Source organism: Equus asinus, chromosome 9, assembly GCF_041296235.1.
Source record: "Equus asinus isolate D_3611 breed Donkey chromosome 9, EquAss-T2T_v2, whole genome shotgun sequence".
Lineage (NCBI taxonomy): Eukaryota > Metazoa > Chordata > Mammalia > Perissodactyla > Equidae > Equus > Equus asinus.
This window is the reverse complement of record NC_091798.1, coordinates 76,545,787-76,569,585: the sequence shown is the minus strand read 5'-3', so window position 1 is coordinate 76,569,585 and position 23,799 is coordinate 76,545,787. Positions and strand designations below refer to the sequence as shown.

At 37.7% G+C, this 23,799-nt stretch overlaps 1 protein-coding gene across 21 annotated transcripts in view; it reads right to left on the bottom strand.

Moving 5' to 3' along the window:
* Window positions 1–23,799, bottom strand: part of MCTP1 (multiple C2 and transmembrane domain containing 1) — a 495,386-nt gene that overhangs the window by 325,141 nt on the left and 146,446 nt on the right. For 6 of the 21 annotated variants that reach the window (XM_070517772.1, XM_070517774.1, XM_070517776.1 and 3 more), the window contains exon 1: window positions 2,571–2,794. The exons of the other annotated variants lie outside the window; for them this stretch is intronic. In XM_070517772.1, coding sequence (XP_070373873.1) covers window positions 2,571–2,627 — 57 coding nt within the window. In that variant the 5' untranslated portion in view covers window positions 2,628–2,794. Of the gene's footprint in view, window positions 1–2,570; window positions 2,795–23,799 lie in introns of those variants that run through there. 21 annotated transcript variants of the gene reach the window in all.

Below are 23,799 nucleotides of genomic sequence, written 5' to 3'. Positions count from 1 at the left end.
AGACAGTAGGATCTAAAGCACCATCCAGAAAGAGTTAGTTTTCAGGAGTCATAATGAGTACTTGGTAAAAAAAATTTATTCCTACTTTAGTCCGTCATCATGAACCCTTCAAAGCCCTACTTAAAAGAAAAATCTTTAAAAAGAAAGAAAAAATGTCATGCTATATGCTTCTGGTGATGCAGTCCACAATTGAGGAAAATCATGTTGATTTTAGGCTGAAAATAAAATGTAATTGCCACTTGATAATTATCTTTTAAGTGAGGATGAATTTCCTTGAGCTATTTCAAATTTTAAAACAGCATCGGGACGTAGGTAAAATTGGTTTTTATTTTTTATCTTTGGAGCTTACATTTGCAAAGTATTTTTATATAAGTTGGAAATTAACAGGTAAAATAATTTACCAAAAGGAGACTCTCATTACCAAAAAGAAATATTCTGAATCCAGAGAGGAATTCTGAGTATCTCTGATGTCTTTTCAGCTCCGTTACTTCAGGAAAACACAAAAACAATTTCTCAGAAATATGTCTAACACTTTACAGTTAATAAAATACAACAGATGTGATATTATTTCATCGTTGCACAATCCTGTAAGGTAGGCAAAGTCATCCCAACCAAGCTCCCAATTAGTTTTCATCTCAGATTTTCAGGGACTTTTCTGAATAATTGAAATTCACAGGTTATGACTCATTTTAACCATTATATCTAACCTATTTCTGACCTCGTTCCTCATCAAAATCATTATGAGAGATGAGAAATAGAAATATTGCACCATTGGTATGTTCATTTTCCTTCTCTCTCCCTACCCACTACCCACACCTCTTCTGGAAGTACAAAGAAGCAGGAAGAGAGCTAAAGGTTGGGGAAAACAGAAAGGAAGGAGGAGAGACGAGATGCTTCAATAATCTAAACAGGTAGTTACCAGCTAGCTGTACAATGTTATAAATAATTAAGTGCATATTTGAAACAGAGCATATTATAAAAACTTGATTTTACAACATTTTGTCAGTCTTGAGTTTTCATTCATAACAACCGTTTGTATTGCCATTGTAATCCATAATTAAGAATCTGAAACAATGCAAAGCGCAATAAGACATGCTTTTGTCTTGATGTAGATGTATTCTATTCTATTCTTTTTATTGACAGTTAATAATTCACATATAGCATAAGGAAGAATTCTCAAGCAGAATTCTTAACTAACCAGAGCAGTTCCCTCCCTGTCCAGGCAAAAAAGAGAAGTTTGATACATATCTAGTATCAGAATATTCTATTTATAGAATTTTATATTCTAATTTTTGGGGAGATGTGTCTTTTCAGAATGCAAGGTCCCAAAGGCTCTGATAGTGCTAAGTCTGTTTTTTTTAAAGTTTTTATTTTCCAATTAGAAACACTGCCTTCAAATACGTTTGGAAGTTGAACTAATTTTAATTTTCTCTTCAAAAAAGAGGAAAACTGAGCGCCTTCCACTAGTTCATTAATCCTTTGACCTTTGCAAAGCCGTGAGTTATTGAATATATATCTAATGAAAAGTAATTTCCACGTTGTACCTAGAATCTAGCAATTTTACAATGGGTATAACTTTGAATAGAAATGAAACAATCTCCAAGCATGATACTGAGTTAATTAAGAAGAGGGAAAGTCTTCTGATGCCAACTGTCATTAAACCTAGAGAATACCTTGTTCATTAACATCTCATAAATTCACAGCTATAGCTTTCAAAATCAAATTAATCTTCTCTACCTCAAAAGAATTCAAAAACCTTAAACATGAGTGTCTAAAGTTACATGACACCAGACACCACCTTTAAGTCTGATGTGATATCATTTCTTTAATCAATAAAAAACCAAGACAACATTCTAGTCTTTTACCCAACCTCTCGGCAGCAAGCTTAAAGAATTTGAAAAGCAAACCTCTCATTCACTTCTCTATCCATAGATTCCTCTATCCATACAATTTATATGTGAGTGTCTCCAACAGCACCTGAGGAAGTGAGTTTGTGATAAACTCATACACATTTTAAAACAAACAAATCAATCAGAAGTTTGCAAATACAGTGGCCTTTCACTTAAATATAAAGCCAAATAAGAAAGAGCAAGAGACTTTCACTACTTTTCAACTTTAAACTTTCTAATAATTACTAAGACCGCTTTTTATTTCAATGGAGAAATATAGTTGTTGAGCTACGATTATTTAGAATAAAATCCAAGCATAATCATACAAATTTTACGCATCTTTCACCTTTACCCGAGATCACCGAGTAGCAAAAAGAGAAAATAAAGATCCTTGTACTATTAATCCTTTTAAAAAAACTAAAATGATATAAAACTACTACAGTGTTTCCACTTCTCAGGCATTATATTTTTTATAAAAATATCATAAAAGGAACATCAATCTATTAAATTAAGCAGCTTGCAAATGGATTGTTCTGTAAGTTTAAAATTACTTGCATTAGAATCTCAAATGCCACCTTCACTACCCTGTGAGATGGCATTTTCTGAGGCACAATCATACACTAAACTGCCACATTAATTCAAGGCTGCCACAATATGAGTGAACCAAAATAGGGAACTTACCTTATTATAAATAAATGGCAAATTGCAGGCACTTTTCAGCTTGCAGCTATCTAGCATAGTTGATTAGAAATAAACAGAACATCTTTCACCCCAGTGAGAGAACTGCATACTCAGACCCGGCTTTCTTTACTGAATCCAGCAAGAGAGGCTGTTCCCCTGCGAGGGCGAGTCACAGCCTCTTCTCGGAGAGCACTTGCTGCTCTGAACTGCAGCGACTTAGAAGGAAAGTAAGAGGAACCCGTGATGTTTAAATACCGTTGCTTCACATTCACAGGATATGACTCAACTCTCTTTCAAACCAGGAGGAGTAGCATTCCCCTCGCAAAACAGTTAGATTACATAACAAACATCACATTTGGGGTCCTAAAATGTTTACAAACTAAAAATCAAGAACTTCACCTGCTAAATCAAACGTGCATTCTCAGTGATTAACCTCTTCCCCGGGGCAGAAACCGCAAATGAAAATGAGAATAATAGCATGGCACACGGAAAAACTATTCTGCTCGCTCTCTGCAGTGAATTAATTTAATATTATCAAATGCGTGTGAAGTTGCCAACGGCTCCCTGACAAAGACATAAAAAAGAGGCACTCTAAAGTCACTAACATTCCCATAAGTGCAAAAACAGTGTGTAGAATAAAACTCTATTTTAACAAGCAAGAAGAGGTAATTCTGTACAACACAATAGAATCTCCTTCACAAAGTAGAGAATGGAAATAGATCTTTGTGGTTTGCTGTTGCTAATTCCCATAGCAATCCTGTCCTACGCTGTCATTACCTTGTGATGCTCCCTCTGCCTACCTCTCCAAATCTGAGCCTTCCTGTATCTGTTTTGTGAACATTTCTAAAGGAACATGACTAATGACACAACTCCTCTATTAATGTGGCAATTTTCTGTGCATTCTCCACCACCCGCTATCTCTTAACTCTGAGCTGTATGAAGTTTGATCACACATTGAATTATTATTTTTGGACACCTCAGTCAATGAATATTATAGACTTAGATCCTTGGAGAAAATTCTGCTACGTAAATTCAATTGCCATCACCATTATCAAGAAAAAAAGATGAAAAAAAATATGTTGATAATAGCACATAGACTGAAACTATCTAGACCAGGATGGTTCAACAGAAATATAAGGTGAGTCACATACGCAATGTTAAACATTTAGTAGCCACATTAAAAAAGTAAAAGGAAACATGTAAAACTAATTTTACTGTTTATGCCAATATATCTAAAATATTATAATTTCAACATGTAATCAATATAAAAATTTTTACTTATTTTACAAATTCTGTACTAGTCTTGGAGATCAGCTGTATGTTTTACATTTATACTACATTTTAATTCAAACTAACTACATTCCAGTGCTCAACAGCCATCCATGGCTAGTGGCTACCATATTGGACAGCATAGGTCTAGAGTCTGAGGTTCATTCTTAGCCCTCAGGTTGCAGTTCATATGTTCTCTCTTCAGAGAGGTCTTCCCTTATCACCTTACCTAAAATGACCTTCCTCAATTACTTTCTACCTCATGATCCTGTTTATTTCCTTCATAGTGCATCACAGCCTGGAACTTTTTCTTTTATTCATTTGTTTAGTTATTTATAGTCTGTGGCCCCTAACAATAATGTAAGAGACCTGAAGGCAGAGAGCTTGTTGTAGTCAATATTTTATCCCCAACCCTCAGCATGGTGACCAGCACATAGCAGAATTTAATAGAGATTGTTTAATAAATGAATAAGTAAAATATGGAATTTATCCTATGGTTTGGCAAATAAAATATTAAGATATGTGTTTTAAGACTAGGTATCTACCACAGTATAGATATGATCCATCATATCATTGAATTTTTAGAAAATATATTGAGTAACACTTTCCTGCATTGAAAAACTATCTTTTTCATACTGTTAATGATCTTCAGTCTATAACATGCTTTACTATCATATATGTATTATTTGTAACAACATACACATATAATAATACATATTATATGTAAACATATAAACAACATATAATAATACAAATTATATGTAAACAACACACTTGATTTGTTACTCTAGCAAAGATTTGGAAAGACACAAGAATACTTTGGTCCTTATGACATAAAGCTGGATATCAATAGATGTCTATTTACTCCTACTCACAAAAAACATAAAATATTATCTATAAGACATTTGCAGAGGATATTGATATATTTGCTTGACTAGCTTATGTACCTCCTCCTTCTGGTATCATCATCCTGATTTTTATTTGGCAAGTTCTCCACTCCTCTCTCCCTCTCAATCCATGTGGTTTTGGTCCTGCTAACCCAGTCCCAGAAGTGGGCACATGATCCAGGCCTGACCAATCAGTGCATACTATCCACAGAGCTATAGTGAAAGGGTCAAGGATGGGCATGTGACCCAAGCTGGTCCAGTGAGAGCCAACTCCTCCACTTTTGCTGATATTGGGGAAAAAGTGGTTAAGTTTATAGAATGTAATCCTGGAACTGCAGGTTGACATATTTGCTATCACATGAGGAGAAGTTATCTGAAAATGAGGCCAACCAAGAGAAAAACAGTCAAAGATGTGAAAGGCACATTCCTAATAACACTACTGTAGTTCTTAGATCTGGCCATGCATTAAGTCACATCTGCCGTCTGCTGGAATGACGGATATACTAGAATGTTCACTGCAGAATTGTTTTTAACAGTGAAAAACTGGAAACTTTGCAATGGGCTATGAACCGCAGAAGGGTAAAATAAGTAATAAGTTAACCATATTAAGGAATATTATATAGATATTAAAAAGAACCAGTTATCTAGATACACTGTCATGCAAAGCTCCCTAAAAGATGTTAAGTAGAAATACATGTTGCAGAAAAATACATTATCCCAGTTATGGGTACATGGATTTTCATATGCAAATTCATAGAAAAGGACCTGGACAACTCACCTACTGTGGACAAGTAGTTATGTCTTTGAAAGAGATTTGAAATAAGAGAGTGATGGGGGACAAATAGATCCAATAATTCTGCTCAGTTTTACACCTATTGTATAAACCTTTTAAAATAAAATGAATTCATGCATTCCTTAGGTAATTTGAAAAGAACATGTTACTCTTAGAAATAAAATAATTTGATATTTTCTATCTCCATATTTTACTACATTATTCTTACTCTAAGTGGACTACTATTTATTTTTTTAAAATGATGAACAGAAACAGAAGTTCTCTTCTCTGTCCCACTTTCTTCATTCTTTACCAGCCCAAATTTATGTATTTTCTGATTTTTCAGTCTGGCTAAAGGATATGCCAAGATAGAGACAAAGACAGGACAGAGAGAGAGGAACAGAGAGCCAACTACATTAGAATCTCCAGTGTACCTTCTAACATTGACCAAGGACTTTGATTTTTTTTCTCTTGGTCTCCTGAAAGCTCTTTTACTGCCTTCATAAAAATACAGCTTGAATTTCTTTAACTGTTAACATATCAACAGCCAAATGTTTATAATAATATGCTTTATATTAATTTAGTTAGTCTTGGATCAGAGTAAATAAACTTGCTTGTTATCAGCTCACTGAAAAACTTCTGGCCTCTGGATTGGTCACAATTGCTTTCCTAATTAACATAATATCTAATCCTTTTGTGCTCTAGTCCTCAAAAATCTTCATATTATCTTGGTATGTTGATACCACCTCATGCTTTTGTATTCCCTTAGATTTCCACAGTATTCTCTCCTTAAAACTTACACAGCTAAGATGCTTCGAGGCTAAGGCAGGAGCTGGGGCCCTTTTGACCTTTAGTATAGCTAACTAGAATTGGAATTTATACAGTGCTGACAAGTTGATGAGTTTATCAAGCCATGAGTATTGCTCTATTTTATTCTCAAAATCCACTTATCCTAATAACTTAAACCTCCTACAGAGTCTGTTGAATTTCTCCTTCCATTCTCCTTGCCTCCACTTAAAATCTTAACATTATGCCAAATTCGCTTCAGATTTTCCGGAAGAAATAAAGCATGACAGATACAATTGAAGTCTCCAGATGCCCCTGTCTATACCACCACTTTTCTTTCTCTCCAAAGGTAAATACTCTCCAAGGTTATCTTTTATCATTCCCATATATCTTTTTATACTTTTAGTAGATATATGTGTACCCATAAACAAGATACTGATGCACGTCTTAAGCTTTATAAAATGGTATCCCACTATATGGATCCCTTAATTTTTTTTTTTTCGCTTAACATTATCTTCTTGAGATTTACATGTAGTTCTACATAATTTATTCTTTTTCACTGCTGTATAGCATTTCACTTCAATTATCCATTCTCCTGTTGGTGGACATTTAGGTTATCTCTAATTTATTGCTGTTACTAAACTACTCTAATTCTTGTATACGTGCAAGAATTTCTCTAAAGATGGATACCTAGGAATGGAATTATAGGGTCATAGGACATGCACAGCTTCGCCTTTACCAGAAATTGCCAAACCACATCCTAACATAATTAGAGTAATTTACAATTCAAGCAGCAGTGTATGAGAGTTTTTGTTGCACTAGATTCTTGCAAACAATCTCCACAGTATTGCTATTCCAGACTCTGAAACATCAAGAATCTTGATATTCAGACTGAAGTTTTTGCCATGTAATTGTTTCAGAATCTGAATGTCTTAATTTTGGTTTCCCTGATTATTACTGAAGTTGAGCATCTTATCTTATTATTATTGGCCTTTTTACTACTAGGTTGTTTGTGTTTCCCTTCTTATTTGGGGGAGGTCTTTATATGTTACAATTCTACTCCTTCATCAGTTGTATGAGTTATAGTTATCACCCTTCAGTGAGTGGTTTGTTTTATCATTGTTTATGATATTTTTTCTGTTGTTTATCATTTTAAAATTTATGGTTTGTTTTTTAATTTAAAAGTTTATTTTTTCAGTTATTTATCTATATTAATGACTCAAAAATATGGTGAAAATTAAGTGGTCCTCAGTCATTATTCCTGAAGCATCCCCAACAATAATGTCAGATTGCATATCTAAAGAGGAACTGAGAAGAATTCCTATTTCCAACGAGCAGTTCAGTTCATCATTTAATGAGCACCTGCTATGAGCCTTGTACAGATAGAGGGAAGAAACACGAAGCAGTCCACACGATTAATAAATGTACAGTCTAACTCAAGAAGACAACTTGGAAGCAGCTGATGATGGTGACGATGAAATGGAGAATAATCGTGCCAGAGATTGTGCCAATTCATTATTTAATTCAACAGTAGTCTAAATAAGGTGGAGTAAATGTTATTGTAAGAGATATACACAAGATACTACGGAAGCAGAGAGAAGAGAATATGTTACTACCCTGTACTCTGAAGATCATTCAAAATATAAAGTGGTAAATTTGAGGTATTATGGACCTATGAGATACGGTACAACCTACAACTGACATTTCTATTTTCTCAAGCAGATCTATTTTCCAAAATAGATCACTCATAAATTAATCCTAATTTATTTAGAAGATTAATAAGAATTAAAGGGCAGGCTATTCATTTGAAAAAAAATGCTTCCTTGGGAAGCAAATTCATTTTTATAATCAGTGATCCAATTACATACTGACATTTTCTCCATTCATTAGAGGCAAAGTTAAAAAAAAAAAAAGCCAATTGTTCTTGGAAATCATGACAAATGGCACATCTTCCTCTATCAGATTATTAATAATTTATTAACACTGAAGTTAAAAATAAGCTCTTATTCCTTAAAGAAAGTCTATGGGAAATATATTTGTAAACCAACCATCCAAATTTCTCTCTTTTGTAAGTACAACATTCACATTCTGTTTCTCCCAGGGTAGGTAACAGCTATAGCTTTTAAAAGTATAGTTGGGGTCAACCTGGCGGCATAGTGCTGAAGTTCATCGCTCGCTCCACTTAGGTGGCCCAAGGTTCATGGGTTCGGATCCCAGGCATGGACATACACACCACTCATCAAGCCATGCTGTGGCAGCATCCCACATACAAAAAATAGAGGAAGATTGGCACAGATGTTAGCTCAGTGACAATCTTCCTCAAGCGAAAGAGGAAGACTGGCAACAGATGTTAACTCAGGGCTAGTCTTCCTCACCAAAAAACAAAGTATAGCATATGACAGTACTAAATAATCTTCACCCAGGAGGAAGAAAACACTCTTGAGCTAGAAATAGAGAAGGGTGGCCAGCAGCATCACATATTTCCTGAGGAAAGATTAAGAGTATCCCACTTCCTTGAAGTTATGAGACCTACACTTCAGTCTTCATATCACTGTAACCCTCTAGGACTTACAAACTAAAATGTATTTTCAATATTTGGGGTGACAGTGAAATGAATCTGGAAATGAGAAAATAAGACTGCCATATGAGAATTAAACTTTGAAATAAAAATATAGTAGGTCAGAGTGTATAAATAAAGGCAAGTTCAATTGCCAGAATGACACAAACTCAAATGCCTGGAGGCATGTACCTTACCAGTAGGTAATGCAAATCAATGTCGTGGACCTGGTGGGGACCACAGTGAACTGAACGAAAGGCAGTACCCAAGCCTCATCTAAAGCAGACAGTCTGTCCAGATCTCTGGATTTTTCAAGCAAGGCTAGAGATCTAGGTGGTGATGTGAATACTCCTGATTTTTAAATCTTAGCCTCTATTTAATATGAGACGAACAAAAGCTTTGGAAGGCCAGATGTGCCCCATGGCCAGCCAGTGATGGACCCCTAGGCATGGCAATAATCTGGTTTAACACACTGACTCTACTGATACGAAGACATGGTCCAGACAAGCAGTCTCAGAAGCGAGCACGGGCGGTGGCCATTTGAATGCTGGGAGAGGGTGCTGGGGCTCTTTTTACTGTGGATCTGACTCTAATTCCATAAATGCTTGAGTCCAAGAATAAACTGCCCTTCTGATTCCACGCTCACCAAGCTGCTTTCTGATTAGAATTTGGTATCCTGTCTACACGCTTTCAGGGAGAAGTTGCTAGAAACTTGAGGGACTTGAGGAGCAACTCAGGATCTACATCTATCATTATAAATTAATAAATTGACAGCCTGGTTAGAGATGTGACCTGCTTACAGCCACAAAATGGGCTGGGTGGGCAGCCAGGCCCTAGCAGTTTCACTTCTCACTGTAAATGGAGACACTGGCATTCTGATCGTGAATATTAGTTGTAGGAGCTTCGTCAATATGAGCCCAGCCCTGGGAGACAGATGGGCTCTGGAACTGCTGACTAGTATGCTTTCTGGGCCCACAAAGCTTCTGGCCAGATCATGGAAAGTGACAAATTCCCTAGGACTTGTGTTAGGGCCTGCATGGCCTCTTGAGAGCTTAAGTAATTTGTCTTCCAGCCTGGCTTACTTTCACTCTGGCCCATGGCCATTCCTTTCCAAGGATCCCTACCTGGTTCTCTGAAGGTCCAGAAATGACCTACAAGTGTGAGGTGAAGAACTGAAGATAAAACTCAACGAACAGGGGCAGAAAGCTCACAGAAATTAAAACATATATTTGTAATCATTGGTGCCAGAAGCAGACACTGTGCTATGTGCTTGCTGTAGAGCATCCCATTTAATCCTCAGGAACTCTGTGAAGCAGGTACTACTTTTGGCAATTATTCTATTTTACAACGGAGGAAACTGAGGCTTAAGGAGGTTAAGTAACTTGACGCATTTGCACAGCCAATCAGTAGCAGAGTTGGGATTAGAACCTGCACCCTCAAACACTGCACTGTGTTGTCTGTATATTTTATTTTACTTTTTTTTTTTAACACCAAACATGCTTTGTGCACTTATTTATGTCAAGCACTGTTCTGACTACTCTACCAATATTAACTAATTTCTTCCTCCTAATAACCCTATGAAACAGGCTCTAAAAATATCCCTATTCTGATAAGGAAAATGAGGCAAAGGGAAGTTCAGTAACTTTCCCAGGATTATACAGCTAGTTGGTGGCATAGCCAGGATCCAAGCCCAGGCAGCCTGGCTCCAGAGTCCCTGTGCTCAGTCTCGGTCTTACTCTCACAATTTTCCCTAGGAAGAACTGATGGAGATCCCAGTTTTAAATATTAATTTCAGTACTATCGTAAGTACAATTTTTCAGGAGGATGGCTAGAAACACAGGGAAGGAAATCTCTTATGTCATATCATTTCTCAATTAGAAAAACTGCAATTCTGCTTTTAAGAAATGTGGAGCAAGTAACCGCCATAAAATACTACAGGCCTGGATGCAATTATTCTTAGGAGATATATCTCAGGAGGGCGACAAATTGAAGTCTACATCTTTTTTTCCTCATTACGGCAGACAGAATGAAAGGAATACTTTTTATTTCTGCATTTATAAATCCTGAGAGGTAAAGATTAGAACACTTCCGAGAAATCTAAGATGAAGCAAATATTCCAGAGTTTAATTTAAAGGTCATTTTCCCTTAGAAACTGAGCAAATTTAATTTCAGAATAAAAGTGCATTGAACATAAAGGAATTGATGTGGATACCTCCTACTTTAAACTAAACTTTCCGTTAAACTTAAAATGGAACTTTCAGATCCATAAACTGCTGACTTTTATTAAGAATAATACTTTCGCATTAATTTGGTAAAAATAACACCTTCTGACTCATATTGTAAATATGAAGGAAACTTTTCTACTTAAATAGTGAGGAAAGGCCTTTACTGGTTCCTATACCACTTAATCCAATTTAGACCCTCGCAGCCAGGGTCTAAAAAGTTAACTCAATCCTGAAGTCAGAAGGTCTCTTTAAGTCCTGGATCCGTTTTGTTCCCTTACAGTCTCTGCTGTTTGATTTAGTTCATGAAGGCTTTCTAAAAACTGTCATCTTGGGAGGTAGAGCACGCTATTGAAACATCTAAGCTGGCACTGAACAAAAAGGGATGTTACCTACAATCCTTTCTTTCTTTCAGCAGTCTGTTCTCCAATGGAGTCCAACCATCTTTGCTTAACACAATTTATATAGTCTGGTCATCAAAACATAGCTTACTGCCTTAGCGATCCTGCCTTCCTAGGCTTATACCTCACAGAATTCTCAGCACAGCCCACATTCAGGCTCCTCTCCCAGGGCCCCAGCTATTTTCATCTCCATATCTCTCTTCTCATTCTCTCCTGCCGCTCCCATTCTTTCTTGCATTCCTCTCCATATCATAAAGCAATTTTAGGGATTCTAAAGCAATTTTTGAGGCAATACTGCATGGTTATTAAAAGAGTAGCTTTTAAAATCTGAATACTTAGGCACAAATTATATCTCTGCCAGTTATACATTATGTTTTTACTATTATTATCATTAGTATTTTATATGTTTCATTTTGAATGACCTAACTTTGAAATAAGAAATAAAAATAATAATAAATTTTGTCAATATAAATTACTAGCGGGGCTGGCCCCGTGGCCGAGTGGTTAAGTTCGCGCGCTCCGCTGCAGGCGGCCCAGTGTTTCGTCGGTTGGAATCCTGGGAGCGGACATGGCACTGCTCGTCAGACCACGCTGAGGCAGCGTCCCACATGCCACAACTAGAGGAACCCACAACGAAGAATACACAACTATGTACCGGGGGGCTTTGGGGACAAAAAGGAAAAAATAAAATCTTTAAAAAAATATATATATATAAATTACTAGCTTTATTTTTGGCCAGTGCCTGGATTTTTAAAAAGTTATATGCTACTGTCAGCGAATCAATCAGCAATCATATTGGGACACTCTCCTGAGTAATTCTCTGGTCTTTTCTTCTTAGTCTTTGTTTTCTTCTCCTGTCCATTAAATGCTGCTGCGCCAGAGTCCACAGTCATGGGTCCCCTGCTTTTCTTCTATAGAGCAGGGGTCCTAAACTTAATGAAGTAGACAAGGAGCTCAGTGTCCAGGCACACGTGAGGACGGGCGGCACCCGCAATCACAACCCGTCCGAGGGGCACTGCTGCTGCTCTGCTCTGCCCACTGGTGCCATGTCGGACTGCAAGCCCAGTGTGGTCAGATTTCTAGTTTTTAAAGAATATGTAAAATATTTAGTTTTTAAAAATATTGCCAAAATGCTTTTGCTGTCCAGATTCAGCCTGAGCACCCAGTCTAAGAGAACATCTGCTCTATTTATTCTCACAGAGAAATCTTATCCAGGTCCACGGTGCTAATTACTACCCCTACATAGATTGCTTCCGCATCTCTATCTTGAGGCCAGACCTCTCTCCTGAGTTGTACTCTGTGTGTGTGTGTGTGTGTGTGTGCATGTGTGTAAAACAGTCATTGAGCCCTCTGCACCAGGCAATGGGAAATCAAAGATGACCAAGACACAAACTTAGCCTCTACCCAGAAAGAATTTACAGTCTGTCATTCAAATTACTTCCTAGACACCTCTACCTGGAGATGCTCCCAGCATCTCAAACTGGGCTTCTTTGAAATTATGTTTATCACTGCCACTGTACTCCATACCCTCCCCTCCCCCACTCCCCACCACAAACCTACTTCCTTTAATGCCTCCTTCCTTATCTCCATAAAAGGCTAGCTTACACACAAAAACAAAAATAAAAAAAAAATTGTTTCTTATTCTCAGCCTATCCAAACAGTAAACAACTTTCAACTTAAGAAATGGCTTTAGGGCAAAGAATAATCCAGAGTAGAATTATAAGATCCTTTATCAAGAGTTCAGAAGAATCTAAGGCAGTGTCTCCTACAACTTTTTAGATAGACAAAGGCCCTCTAAGAATCTTGAGAGTCTGCTTTACAAATCCCCTCCATTAAACAATTGGGCTTCTAAGTATCTTAAGGATGTTATCTCAAGGTATTTCATGGGGATCCTAAAGTAGAGAAGGGCTTATCTTGAAGATATTTGTGGTTGTGGGTTCATAGAAAATCCACAAAGTATTTAAGAGAAATGTTCTGGTATAGGAACCACCAATTTGGACTAAAAGAGATAGGGACAGTACAAAATGAAAAGAGGACTTTGGACCCCAAAAATTTTGTGGACAGTAAACAGGCAGAAAAGGCTTTTTAATTGCAAATGCAGCTTTTTTTTTTAGTGGAAGATAAGGGCTGACTCAGAAGGCAGAACTAACAGCCTAGAGGGTGGAAGCAAGAGCTGGAAAGGATAATTCCCAGTAGTAGTAGGGCAGCATGAGCCTGGCTGGATTTCATAATTGCTATGGGTCACTGACTGTCATGTGCCTCCTGCTTTCCCCCTTTTAAAACGGGTGTGTCTATAGCAGTTTACCTATGTCTGTCCTGCCATTGAAAGTTGGATGTTGTGTGGTGTGGGAGAAATGAGGAGATGTTGATCAGAGGGTACCAAGTTTCAGTTTGTAGGATGAATAAGTTCTGGGGGTGTAATGTACAGCATGATGACTATAGTTAATAATACTATGCTGTATACTCGAAATTTGCTAAGAGAGTAAATTTTCAGTGCTGTCACCACATGCACAAAAAAGATAACTATGTGAGGTGACAGATACGTTAATTAGCTTGATTGTGTAAATCATTTCACAATGTATACATATGTCGAAACATCATATTGTACACCATAAATATATATAATTTCTATTTGTCAATTATACTTCAATAAACCTGGGGAAAAAAATAAAGTTGGGTACGGGGGTGCAAATAAGTTGTCTCTTTAATTCACAGTTCCTTGGATTCAGGAGCTCTGCTCAAAACACTGCACTGAAGGAGTCTAATCTTCACCTGCACCTGAGATGATAAAATACTAGACTTTAAGCAGATGTTTAGATTAGAGGGTCTTGGGGAAGAGGATGAGTATATCTTGCGTGTGAGGAGGATGGGAGTTGTAGCTCCACGGTAGATTATAGAAGACTATATTTTACAAAGAGAGCCACAGAAAAATCTCTCCCATTCCACGTGCTCTTATCACAACGTGCCTGACACTCCTCCCATCAAAAGGTGATACAAGGTTCCTTCCCCTTGAACAGGACTGTGACTATAGCAGAAGTGATGCTACGTAACTTCTGAGAGTACGTCATAAGAGCTGGTACACGGCCCACCTGGTTCTCTTGAGGGCTTATTCTTAGAATCCAGCCAGCATACCAGAAGGAAGCCCAAGCAGCCCATGGAGAGGCCCATGTGGAGAATAGCAAGGCTTACAGCTCCAGCTGAGTTCCCTGCCAATGGCTAGTATCAACTTTCCAGGTACTTGAAAGTGGATCCTCGAGCCCCCAAATGAGTGTCATTGCATGGAGCAGAGGCAATCTGTTCTTGCCAAGCCCTGACAAAATTGTAGGGTAGTGTTTTATGCAGCAATACATAACTGGAGCAAATCATACAGCTTTCCTTGCCTGCTGTCTTCTATTTTTCCTCATTCTTCATGAATTTTCTAGAAGACAATGCTGATCAAGTCATCTCCCAGATCTTTCTTTTTTTTTTCTATTTAGATTTCTGCCACTAAATTGTAATCATCTTGAAGTCATGAATGATTTCTTAACTTTATAGTTCCATTAAACATTTACTGAACAAATCAATTATCAAAACATTTTGGGGCTGGCCCCATGGCCGAGCGGTTAAGTTTGCATGCTCTGCTTTGGTGGCCCAGGGTTTTGCCAGTTTGGATCCTGGGCATTGGCATGGTGCCACTCATCAGGCCACCCTGAGGCAGCATCCCACATAGCACAACCAGAGGCACTCACAACTAGAATACACAACTATGTACTGGGGGGGGGCTTTGGAGAGACGAAGAAGGAAAAAACAAGAATAAGATTGGTAACACTTGTTAGCTCAGGTGCCAATCTTTAAAAAAAAAATTTCATTCTTAGAACTTTAATAAGACCTACAATGAAGTCTTGACTCGTAACATGTAAATTCTGTGAAACTGAATTACCAAATTAACAATACTGCTGATTTCCCCTTAAGGAATTTAAGGAGAAAAATTTAAAGAATTAATTCTCTTTCAAATGCTAAAATAGTTAGTACTTATAAACTGAGAGACATCCTTGATGAAATACACTACAAACCTATACTAATCAAAAAAGCATGGGACTGGTATGAAAAACAGGCACACAGATCATGGAACAGAATTGAAAGCCCAGAAATAAAACCACACATCTACAGACAGCTAATCTTTGACAAAGGAGCTGAGAACATACAATGGAGAAAGGAAAGTCTCTTCAACAAATGGTGCTGGGAAAACTGGACAGCCACATACAAAAGAATGAAAGTAGACTTCATTCTACTTCATAAGAGAATGGCATTCTCTTATGCCATTCACAAAAATAAACTCCTTATGGATCAAAGACTTGAAGGTAAGACCTGAAACCATAAAACTTCTAGAAGAAAATATAGAAAGTACATGCTTTGACATCAGTCTTAAAAGGATCTTTTCAGACACCATGTCTTCTTGGACAAGGGGAACAAAAGAAATAATAAACAAGTGGGACTTCATCAGACTAAAGAGCTTCTACAATGCAAGGGAAAGCAGGATTGACAAAAAGACAACCCATCAACAGGGAAAAAATATTTTTAAATCATATATCCAACAAAGGGTTAATCTCCATAATATATAAAGAATTCATATAACTCAACAACAAAAAACCAAACAACAGATGGCCAATAGGCACATGAAAAGATGATCACTGATCATCAGGGAAATGCAAATCAAAACTACACTAAGATATCACCTTACACACATTGGAATGGCTATAAATAACCTAGACAAAAAATAACAAATGTTGGAGAGGTTGTGGAGAAAAGCGAACCCTCATACACTGCTGGTGGGAATGCAAACTGGTTCAACCACTATGGAAATCATTATGGAGATTTCTCAAAAAACTAAAAATAGAAATATCATATGATCCAGCCATCCCACTACTGGGTATCTATCCAAAGAACATGAAATCAGCAATTCAAAGAGACTTATGCACCCCTATGTTCATTTCAGCATTATTCATTATAGCCAAGACATGGAAGCAACCTAAGTACCCATCAACTGATGACTCAATAAAGAAGATATGGTAGATATATACAATGGAATACTACTCAGTCATAAAAAATGACAAAATCATCCCATTCACTACAACATGGATGGACCTTGAGAGTATTATGTTAAGCGAAATAAGCCAGATAGAGAAAGACAAACACTGTGTGATTTCACTCATATTTGGAAGATAAAAAAACACATGGACAAAGAGAACTATTTAGTGGTTACCAGGGGGAAGGGGGTTGAGGTATGGGCACAAGGGTGAAGGGCTGCATTTACATGGTGACTGACAAATAATAATGTACAGTTGAAATTTCACAATGTTGTAAACTATCATAACCTCAATGAAAAAAAAGAAAAAATATGGTGTGAAAAATCAGCACACATTTCTTCATAAGCAGATGCCATACTGTTTTGCCTAAACTTTAATAATCTGATTTTGATAAACACTGAACTATAAATACAAACATAATTCTGCTTTATCACATAAAAGTACAGAATTATAAGCAATTCTCAATAGCCCAAGTATCACATTTGCTATTACTATTTCTGAGAATTTCTAAATTTTCTAACACCATATACTATATATATATTTTTAAACATTCCTTTATTCCTTCTGTAATACACAACCATTCCCAAATTCCCTCTGGAACAAATTCTTGGTATTTGCACTTTTTTTTTTGGCTTTGCTTATGAGTGATTACTTCTTCCCAAGGCAGACTAGGTTCTCCTTTATTATTTATGTTAGATTTTATATAACACCCATTTCCTCCAAGGAGTTTAAGGTGCTTGGCATACAGAGGTTTTCTGTGTCTTATTTCTTTGCTTTTTTTTATTTTCCAAGCACTGCAAAAGCAAAGAAGAACAATAACAAAGTTAGGAGGAAAAGATCACAGAGCAAGGGACAGAACAGCAGGTCAGAAGTGAGTAGGGGTTGGTTTATTTGTAGAGAGTGAGAACTCAGGGAATTGTCAAAATAACTCCATCCAAACCACTTTAAAGTGCTACCCTTGGGAAAAGGAGGTGTCCTGATCTCTCGTTTTTAAGTTGACTTCAGGATCCTTGCTTCCAGGCTACCCTGCTTCTTTTAGCCTCTTGTATTCATGCCAAGATAACTGATTAGAAATTGAGTAGAAGTCCCTGCTCTTTGTACAATATGCTGGATTTGCACAAGGCTAAAAGTGGAAGCAGCCAGAAGTCAGTGATGCTACTTGACTTTTACTATATTCATTGAAGAAATTAATTGATATATCACATTGCGGGGGAGAGGGGAGGTGGTGACAGCAGAGTTGAAATAAAAGGAGGCAGGGGGGCCATGAAAAGAGCTCTTCGGGTTCCTTGCCTTGAGGGTGACAAGACTTCCAAGGGGAAGGCTGGTACGTCACACTTACGGAAGTGGGACCTTCGTCACTCCAAATGGGGACTGAGAGTTAGAACCAGGCGGACTCAAGGACAGTGAAGAAATGTGATATTTATCACACACTGATTTTAAGGGCAGAGACTCACTCAAAAGTTCCTCATCTTTGGCAAAACAAAATTAGAAAAGCACACGCCAGTGTTCCATCAGTGCCACACACGAGTATTCAACGTTTCCATCGTGGAGATTGTGGCTTCTTGAGAAAAATTTTTGATGGGGGGAAAAAAGCAAAGTATTTCAACAGCTTCTTTAAGAGGGTATTAATAACTCTGTTATAGTTGGTGGACAAAACACCAAAGGACTTTTTCATTTGTAGGCAGACAAAAAGGAAATTCTTAACCGCTTGTTCAGTTTGATACAGTTATACATTTACAAAAGGAATAAACCTCTTACAACCAACACAGCTTCAGTTGGTAATGACAGAGAAACTTCCAAGAGGAATGATTATAGGCTGCTCAGCTTCTGTTTTGCTGAGAACCTGAAAAGTAGTGGAGGAAAAGGAAGAAAGAATGAGGAGCAAAATGTGTGAAGCAGGAAAAGGAAAAGCAGAGTTCTCTCAAAATTTGCTTGAGAAAATGGGTCTGCTTAAAAGCGTTTCCATAAACGGACGAAGCTCTAATCCTTGCAGTGTGCTAAAAAGCACAAAAGCTTTTAGCATCTTACAGACCTATGTGAAATAAATGGGAGCAGAACTTCAGGAACAAAAGCTAAATACCATAAAAGGCCTGAAATACCTTTTCTGAGAAAAGACAGGGTTTTAGCTGTAAAGTCTTTTCGTGAATATTGAATGGGGCAGAGAAAGAATCAGTTAAATTTTCAAAATAGCTCCCCAACCCATCAATGAATATTCTATCATTCTAAAATATATATTACATGTGATATTGTTCTAAATAGCTCTAATGGGAGCCCCTGCTACACAATTTTGTGTGACTCCATCATGTGTTTGCTTTGTCGTGGTGTTTAAATGCATTATGCATTATATCTGTGCAAACACACATATGTGGTAGGACTTAGGGGTTTCTACCATGTTAGTGAAGCATTATTTTTAATAGCTTTTGCCCCTGATTATAATGGTAATCAATGTTCATTTTTATGTATTAGGAAAATCCTAAGAAACATAGATTAAAAATATTGTCTATAATACCAACTCTTACAAGTGACTGATGTTAATATATTTATATCCCTAACAAACATATATTGAGTATCTACTTTGTGTCAGGCCCTTGTCTAAGAATAAAGATATAGCACAACGTCCATCCTTCTAGCGAGAAGAGACAGAAAATAAACCTATAAACAAATATATAATATTAAGCTCTAAAAAACAATATGAAGAAAATAAAATAGGTTAATGTGATAGTGAGTGACTAACAGGTAGGGAGAGGAGCGAGCTTGAGCTAGCAGAGAAGGTCAGTCACTTTGACAAGTTAACCCTTGAGTGGAGAGCCAGTTGATGAGAAGCAGGAAGCAGGTGGGGCAAGATCCAGGGGAAGATTGCTTAAGAAAAATGGACCAGCACAAGCAAAGGCCCTGGGACAGAAATGATGTACTAATGTGGGAGAGAGAAGGCCAGTGTGGCCAGAGTATAGTGAAAGAGGGGCAGAGTCAAGGGAGAGGACGTTGGAGAGCTAGGTGGGGGCCTAATAGTGTAGGGTCTTAGAAACAATGGAAAGGAATTTGGATTTCATTTTGGTGATTTCCACCATGGGAATCACATGATCCCTTTTAGAAAGAACACTCCCACTGCTGTGCACAGGTTAGACCACAGGAGACAAAAAGAGTGAACCATGGGTGTACCTGTCAGGAGGTTGTTGCAGGAATCCAGGCAGCTTGGATGAAGGTGTGCTAAGATTCAGGATGTATTTTGGATAAAGGTGATATAAATTGCTAATAGAATCAATCAAAGCATGAAGAAAAGAAAGAAATTAAAGATGATTCTTAAGTTTTTGGGCTAAGCAATTGGGTGCATAGAGGTTCTATCTACCGAGTAGCAAAATTTCATAAATAAAGGTCCTTTAGTCACACTGTAAGAAATACTTTGCCAAAACTATTCCCATTTTTGGTTAGCAGCTAAGGAGCTCAGAGAAAAAATTAGCTTTAAATTATAGTAGATGGTACCTGAGATTTCTGACATACTTTATCTACCTAAATAATTCCTGATCTTTATTTTTTTATTTTATAGGGTCCTATTTTAAACGTCAGTGGTAGGTTTACTTTTTTAGTGGTGTAAAATTACTTATTATACATAAAAGTATGTCCCTAACCAAGGACATAACCCAGATCCTGAGATGGAACAATATTTATACCCATTGGTCACTTTTATTTCTTCTTTTGTTATGGCTGACTTGAGTTCTTTGCCTATTTTTAAATGTGTGTATGTGTTTCCTCATTAACTTAACAAATTTCTTTTTATGTTAAAAATATTTACCCTCAATCTGCATGCAATCTTGATTTGCCATTTGCCTTTCTATTTTGTTTTTGGTGTTTTCTTACACATGAACGTATTTCGTTTTGACACAAATTTATCAACATCTTCCTTCATGATATCTTGTGGTTATAATGCTACACCAGTTAAATATTCACTTTTTGCACTTACCTTTTCAAACTATCTGAGACTAAATCAATCATTCATGAAATGGGGTTTTCATGGGCTTGGTTCTAGGGGCATGGTCCTCTGCTTTCATCAAACTACTGCATTATTCCTGGCACTTCCACTTCCGAGTGCTCTGTCTCCTAGGAGTTTCACTGCCAACTTACTTGATAGGGCACAACCCACAGCACCAATAATGATGTTGTCATTTCATCACCACATATCCCAGAAATAAAATCATCATATCAATTCAAAACATCAAATCAATTCATTAGGGGTGAAAGCAAAATAAAACCAACCAAGCAATGAAAAAGAGCAAGAAGTAAAATTGAATACAAATAGAAATAAACTAAACCAGTGGTTTATCAAAAAGGCCACATAGAATAAAAATTTATTGCAAGTATTTCCACCAAAAGGAACTGGGGATTCATAAAGAAACAACTGACTCCAATTCCGAGGCAGAGAAAGCACAAGGTGAATTTGGGACATTTTATGCCGGAAAGCAACAACGCACTCAAAGATGAATAGGTCATGCCATAAGAAGAAAAGATCTAGCTTGAACAGGTTCTTATTGGAAAGAATCTCCCCCAAAACTATGAGTCCATAATGGTATTTGAGAGAGAGAGAGAAGGCGGGTAGAAGAAAGCTCTTCTTTGCAAAGGAATTCCAGCCAATAAACACTGAAGGGGAACTTCCGGTTTCTGGTCTGGCATGTAAGGAGCTTGCAAGTTATCACACCATCACAACAAGTAAAAAGCTGAACTGAAAAATCAACAACTCTTCTTATCCAGTGGAAAAGTGAGGTCACAGGGAAAACCACTGCCTCAAAAGTTGGAGAGACAGATGGGTGGATACAGAGAACCACAACCTATTGGAGCAAAAACCAGCAGAAACTTCTGCAGGAATCAGTACCAGGTTTGGAAAACCTAAACTGGAATTGACAAATTGCTGGAGACTCAGTGTGAACTCGTCTGAGAGTTAAAAATTCCAGGGGAGCCTAGTCATAGGGAGCCCCCACACTTTTGTGTGTTTTACCTCCAGGAACTCTCACAGTGAGTATCAAAGAAAAATCCCCTTAAGCTTCTAGAAGGGGGAGGGGGCAAAGGGACTATTTGGAAATATGCCAGAGCATTCTTTTCTTCTTAACAAGGCCTACCCTCAGAGGAAACTAGTTAATCAGAGACTGCTGGAATATTACCAGAGCCTAAGTGACCTGAGTAAAGGCCAACTCCAGGCCACTCTAGCCATCCTGTCCTATTTAAGGGGGTGGGAGGAGGACTGAGAAGCAATTGCAAAACTCACAGCCCAGGGGCACAGGCTCACTAAAGGACTGGAGCTGAATGGTGGGACTATAGAATGCTTTCCAGTCCCTCACACCTCTCCACCACATCACCAAAGGCTTATTTACTGGAATACCTTTCATCGAATACATCATGTCCATCTTTCAACAAAAAATTACAAGGCATACCAAAAGGTTAAAAACACAGAAGAGACAGAGCGAGCATCGGAACCAGACTCAGATATGGAAGGGATGTTAGAATTATCAAACTGGAAATTTAAAACTATGATTAATATGCCAAGAGATCTAATGGAGAAAGTAGAGAACAAGTAAGAATAGATGGGTAATGTAAAAGAGAGAGAAATTCTAAGAAAGAATCAAAAAGAAATGCCAGAAACCAAAAACACTGTAACAGAAATGAACATTGCCTTTGAAGTGCTCATTAGTTGACTGGACACAACTCAGGAAAGAATCTCTGAGCTTGAGGCTATGTCAATAGAAACTTCCAAAACTGAAAAAGCAAAGAGAAAAAAGACTGAAAAAAAAATAAACAACAAAACCCCCAGAACAGAATATCCAAGAACTGTGGGACAACTACAAAAAGTGTAACTTATGTGTATCGTAGTTGGAATACCAGAAGGAGAAGAGAGAAAGGAACAGAAGAAATATTTGAAGAATAATGACTAAGAATTTCCCCAAATTAATGTCAGATATCAAACCACATGTCCAGGAAGCTCAGAGAACACCAAACAGGATAAGAGTCAAAAAACCCAGAAGGAATGATAGAATTAGAATTAAAAAAAAAATTCAAATAAAAACAAAAATTCTACACCTGATAAATTTGTATATACAAAAAAAGTTCTATATCCTGAAACAAAACCCTCTTATTTCAAAATAGCTAGTTTTTCCTGTCAAGATACAAAATAGCATACACAGGGGAGAAAACACCTTATTTCCTTTTTTTTTTTTTTTTTGATTGGCACCTGAGCTAACATCTGTTGCCAATCTTCTTTTTTTTCATTCTTCTCCCCAAAGACCCCCAGTTCATAGTTGTATATTATAGCTGCCCCAGTACATAGTTGTATATTATAGCTGCAAATCTTTCTAGTTGTGCTTATTTCTTTTTGATTCAATGAAGCGAAGAGCAATGCACATCACAATTCTAGAGCCTCTGCTCTTGGCCAAAGTAATAATTTTCCCGTATTTGTGTTTTGTGGTCAATACAACAAACTTAATGGGGATTCTGAGCCAGAACCAGGGGTGCAAGTTATTCATTGCCACCCCTACCAAGACCCCAGTCAATCCTTCACCTTGGTCCTGACTGTGTGAGGCAGGCAGTGTATGTACCCAGGGCAGGGTGCAGAGGAGGCAGTAGTCTACCTGGCAGAGAGAAAGAACCTAGAGAGTCAGATTGAAGCTGTGTCAGGAGTTGACCCCACTTTTCCTACAGTTGCCAGGCTCCTGTGGGGAATGCCTTCTGCTGGCCATAAGCGTCAATGGAGGGGATGAAAAACCTGAGCTATACGTGAACAGGCTGAAGAGTAAGTTAATCTCAGGAACGCCCATCAAAGAGTAAATGGCTTCAATGGTTTCTAATTTCAGGTGATTGGGGGGAAATCTAGCTGTTCTTTATGACCTTACAAATAATACAGTATTCCATCCACTAGATCATATGCTCTCTTAGGCCAGGGATTGTGTTTCTTTTTCTCACCACATGTGGTCAATTGCTAACATGGCCACCATCTTTTACTTCTCCTGGTACTCACATATAGGGCCACGTGACTTTGTAGCTCCTTCTGTTAAGAGGTGGAATTTATTTGTCTCCTGCTTGAATGGAAGCTGGCCTGTGACCTGCTTTGAATGATAGGATGCATCAAAAGTAATGCTGTGCTACTGCCAAGCACTGGCTTCAAGAGGCCTTTCACGCCCTTGCAAACTTGCCGTGAGCAAGCCCAAGCTAGCTAGCTGGAGGATGAGACCGCCTTCAACCAGAGACAAGCAGCTGAGAGCCCATTCTAGTCTAGCCAGCCTCAGCTGA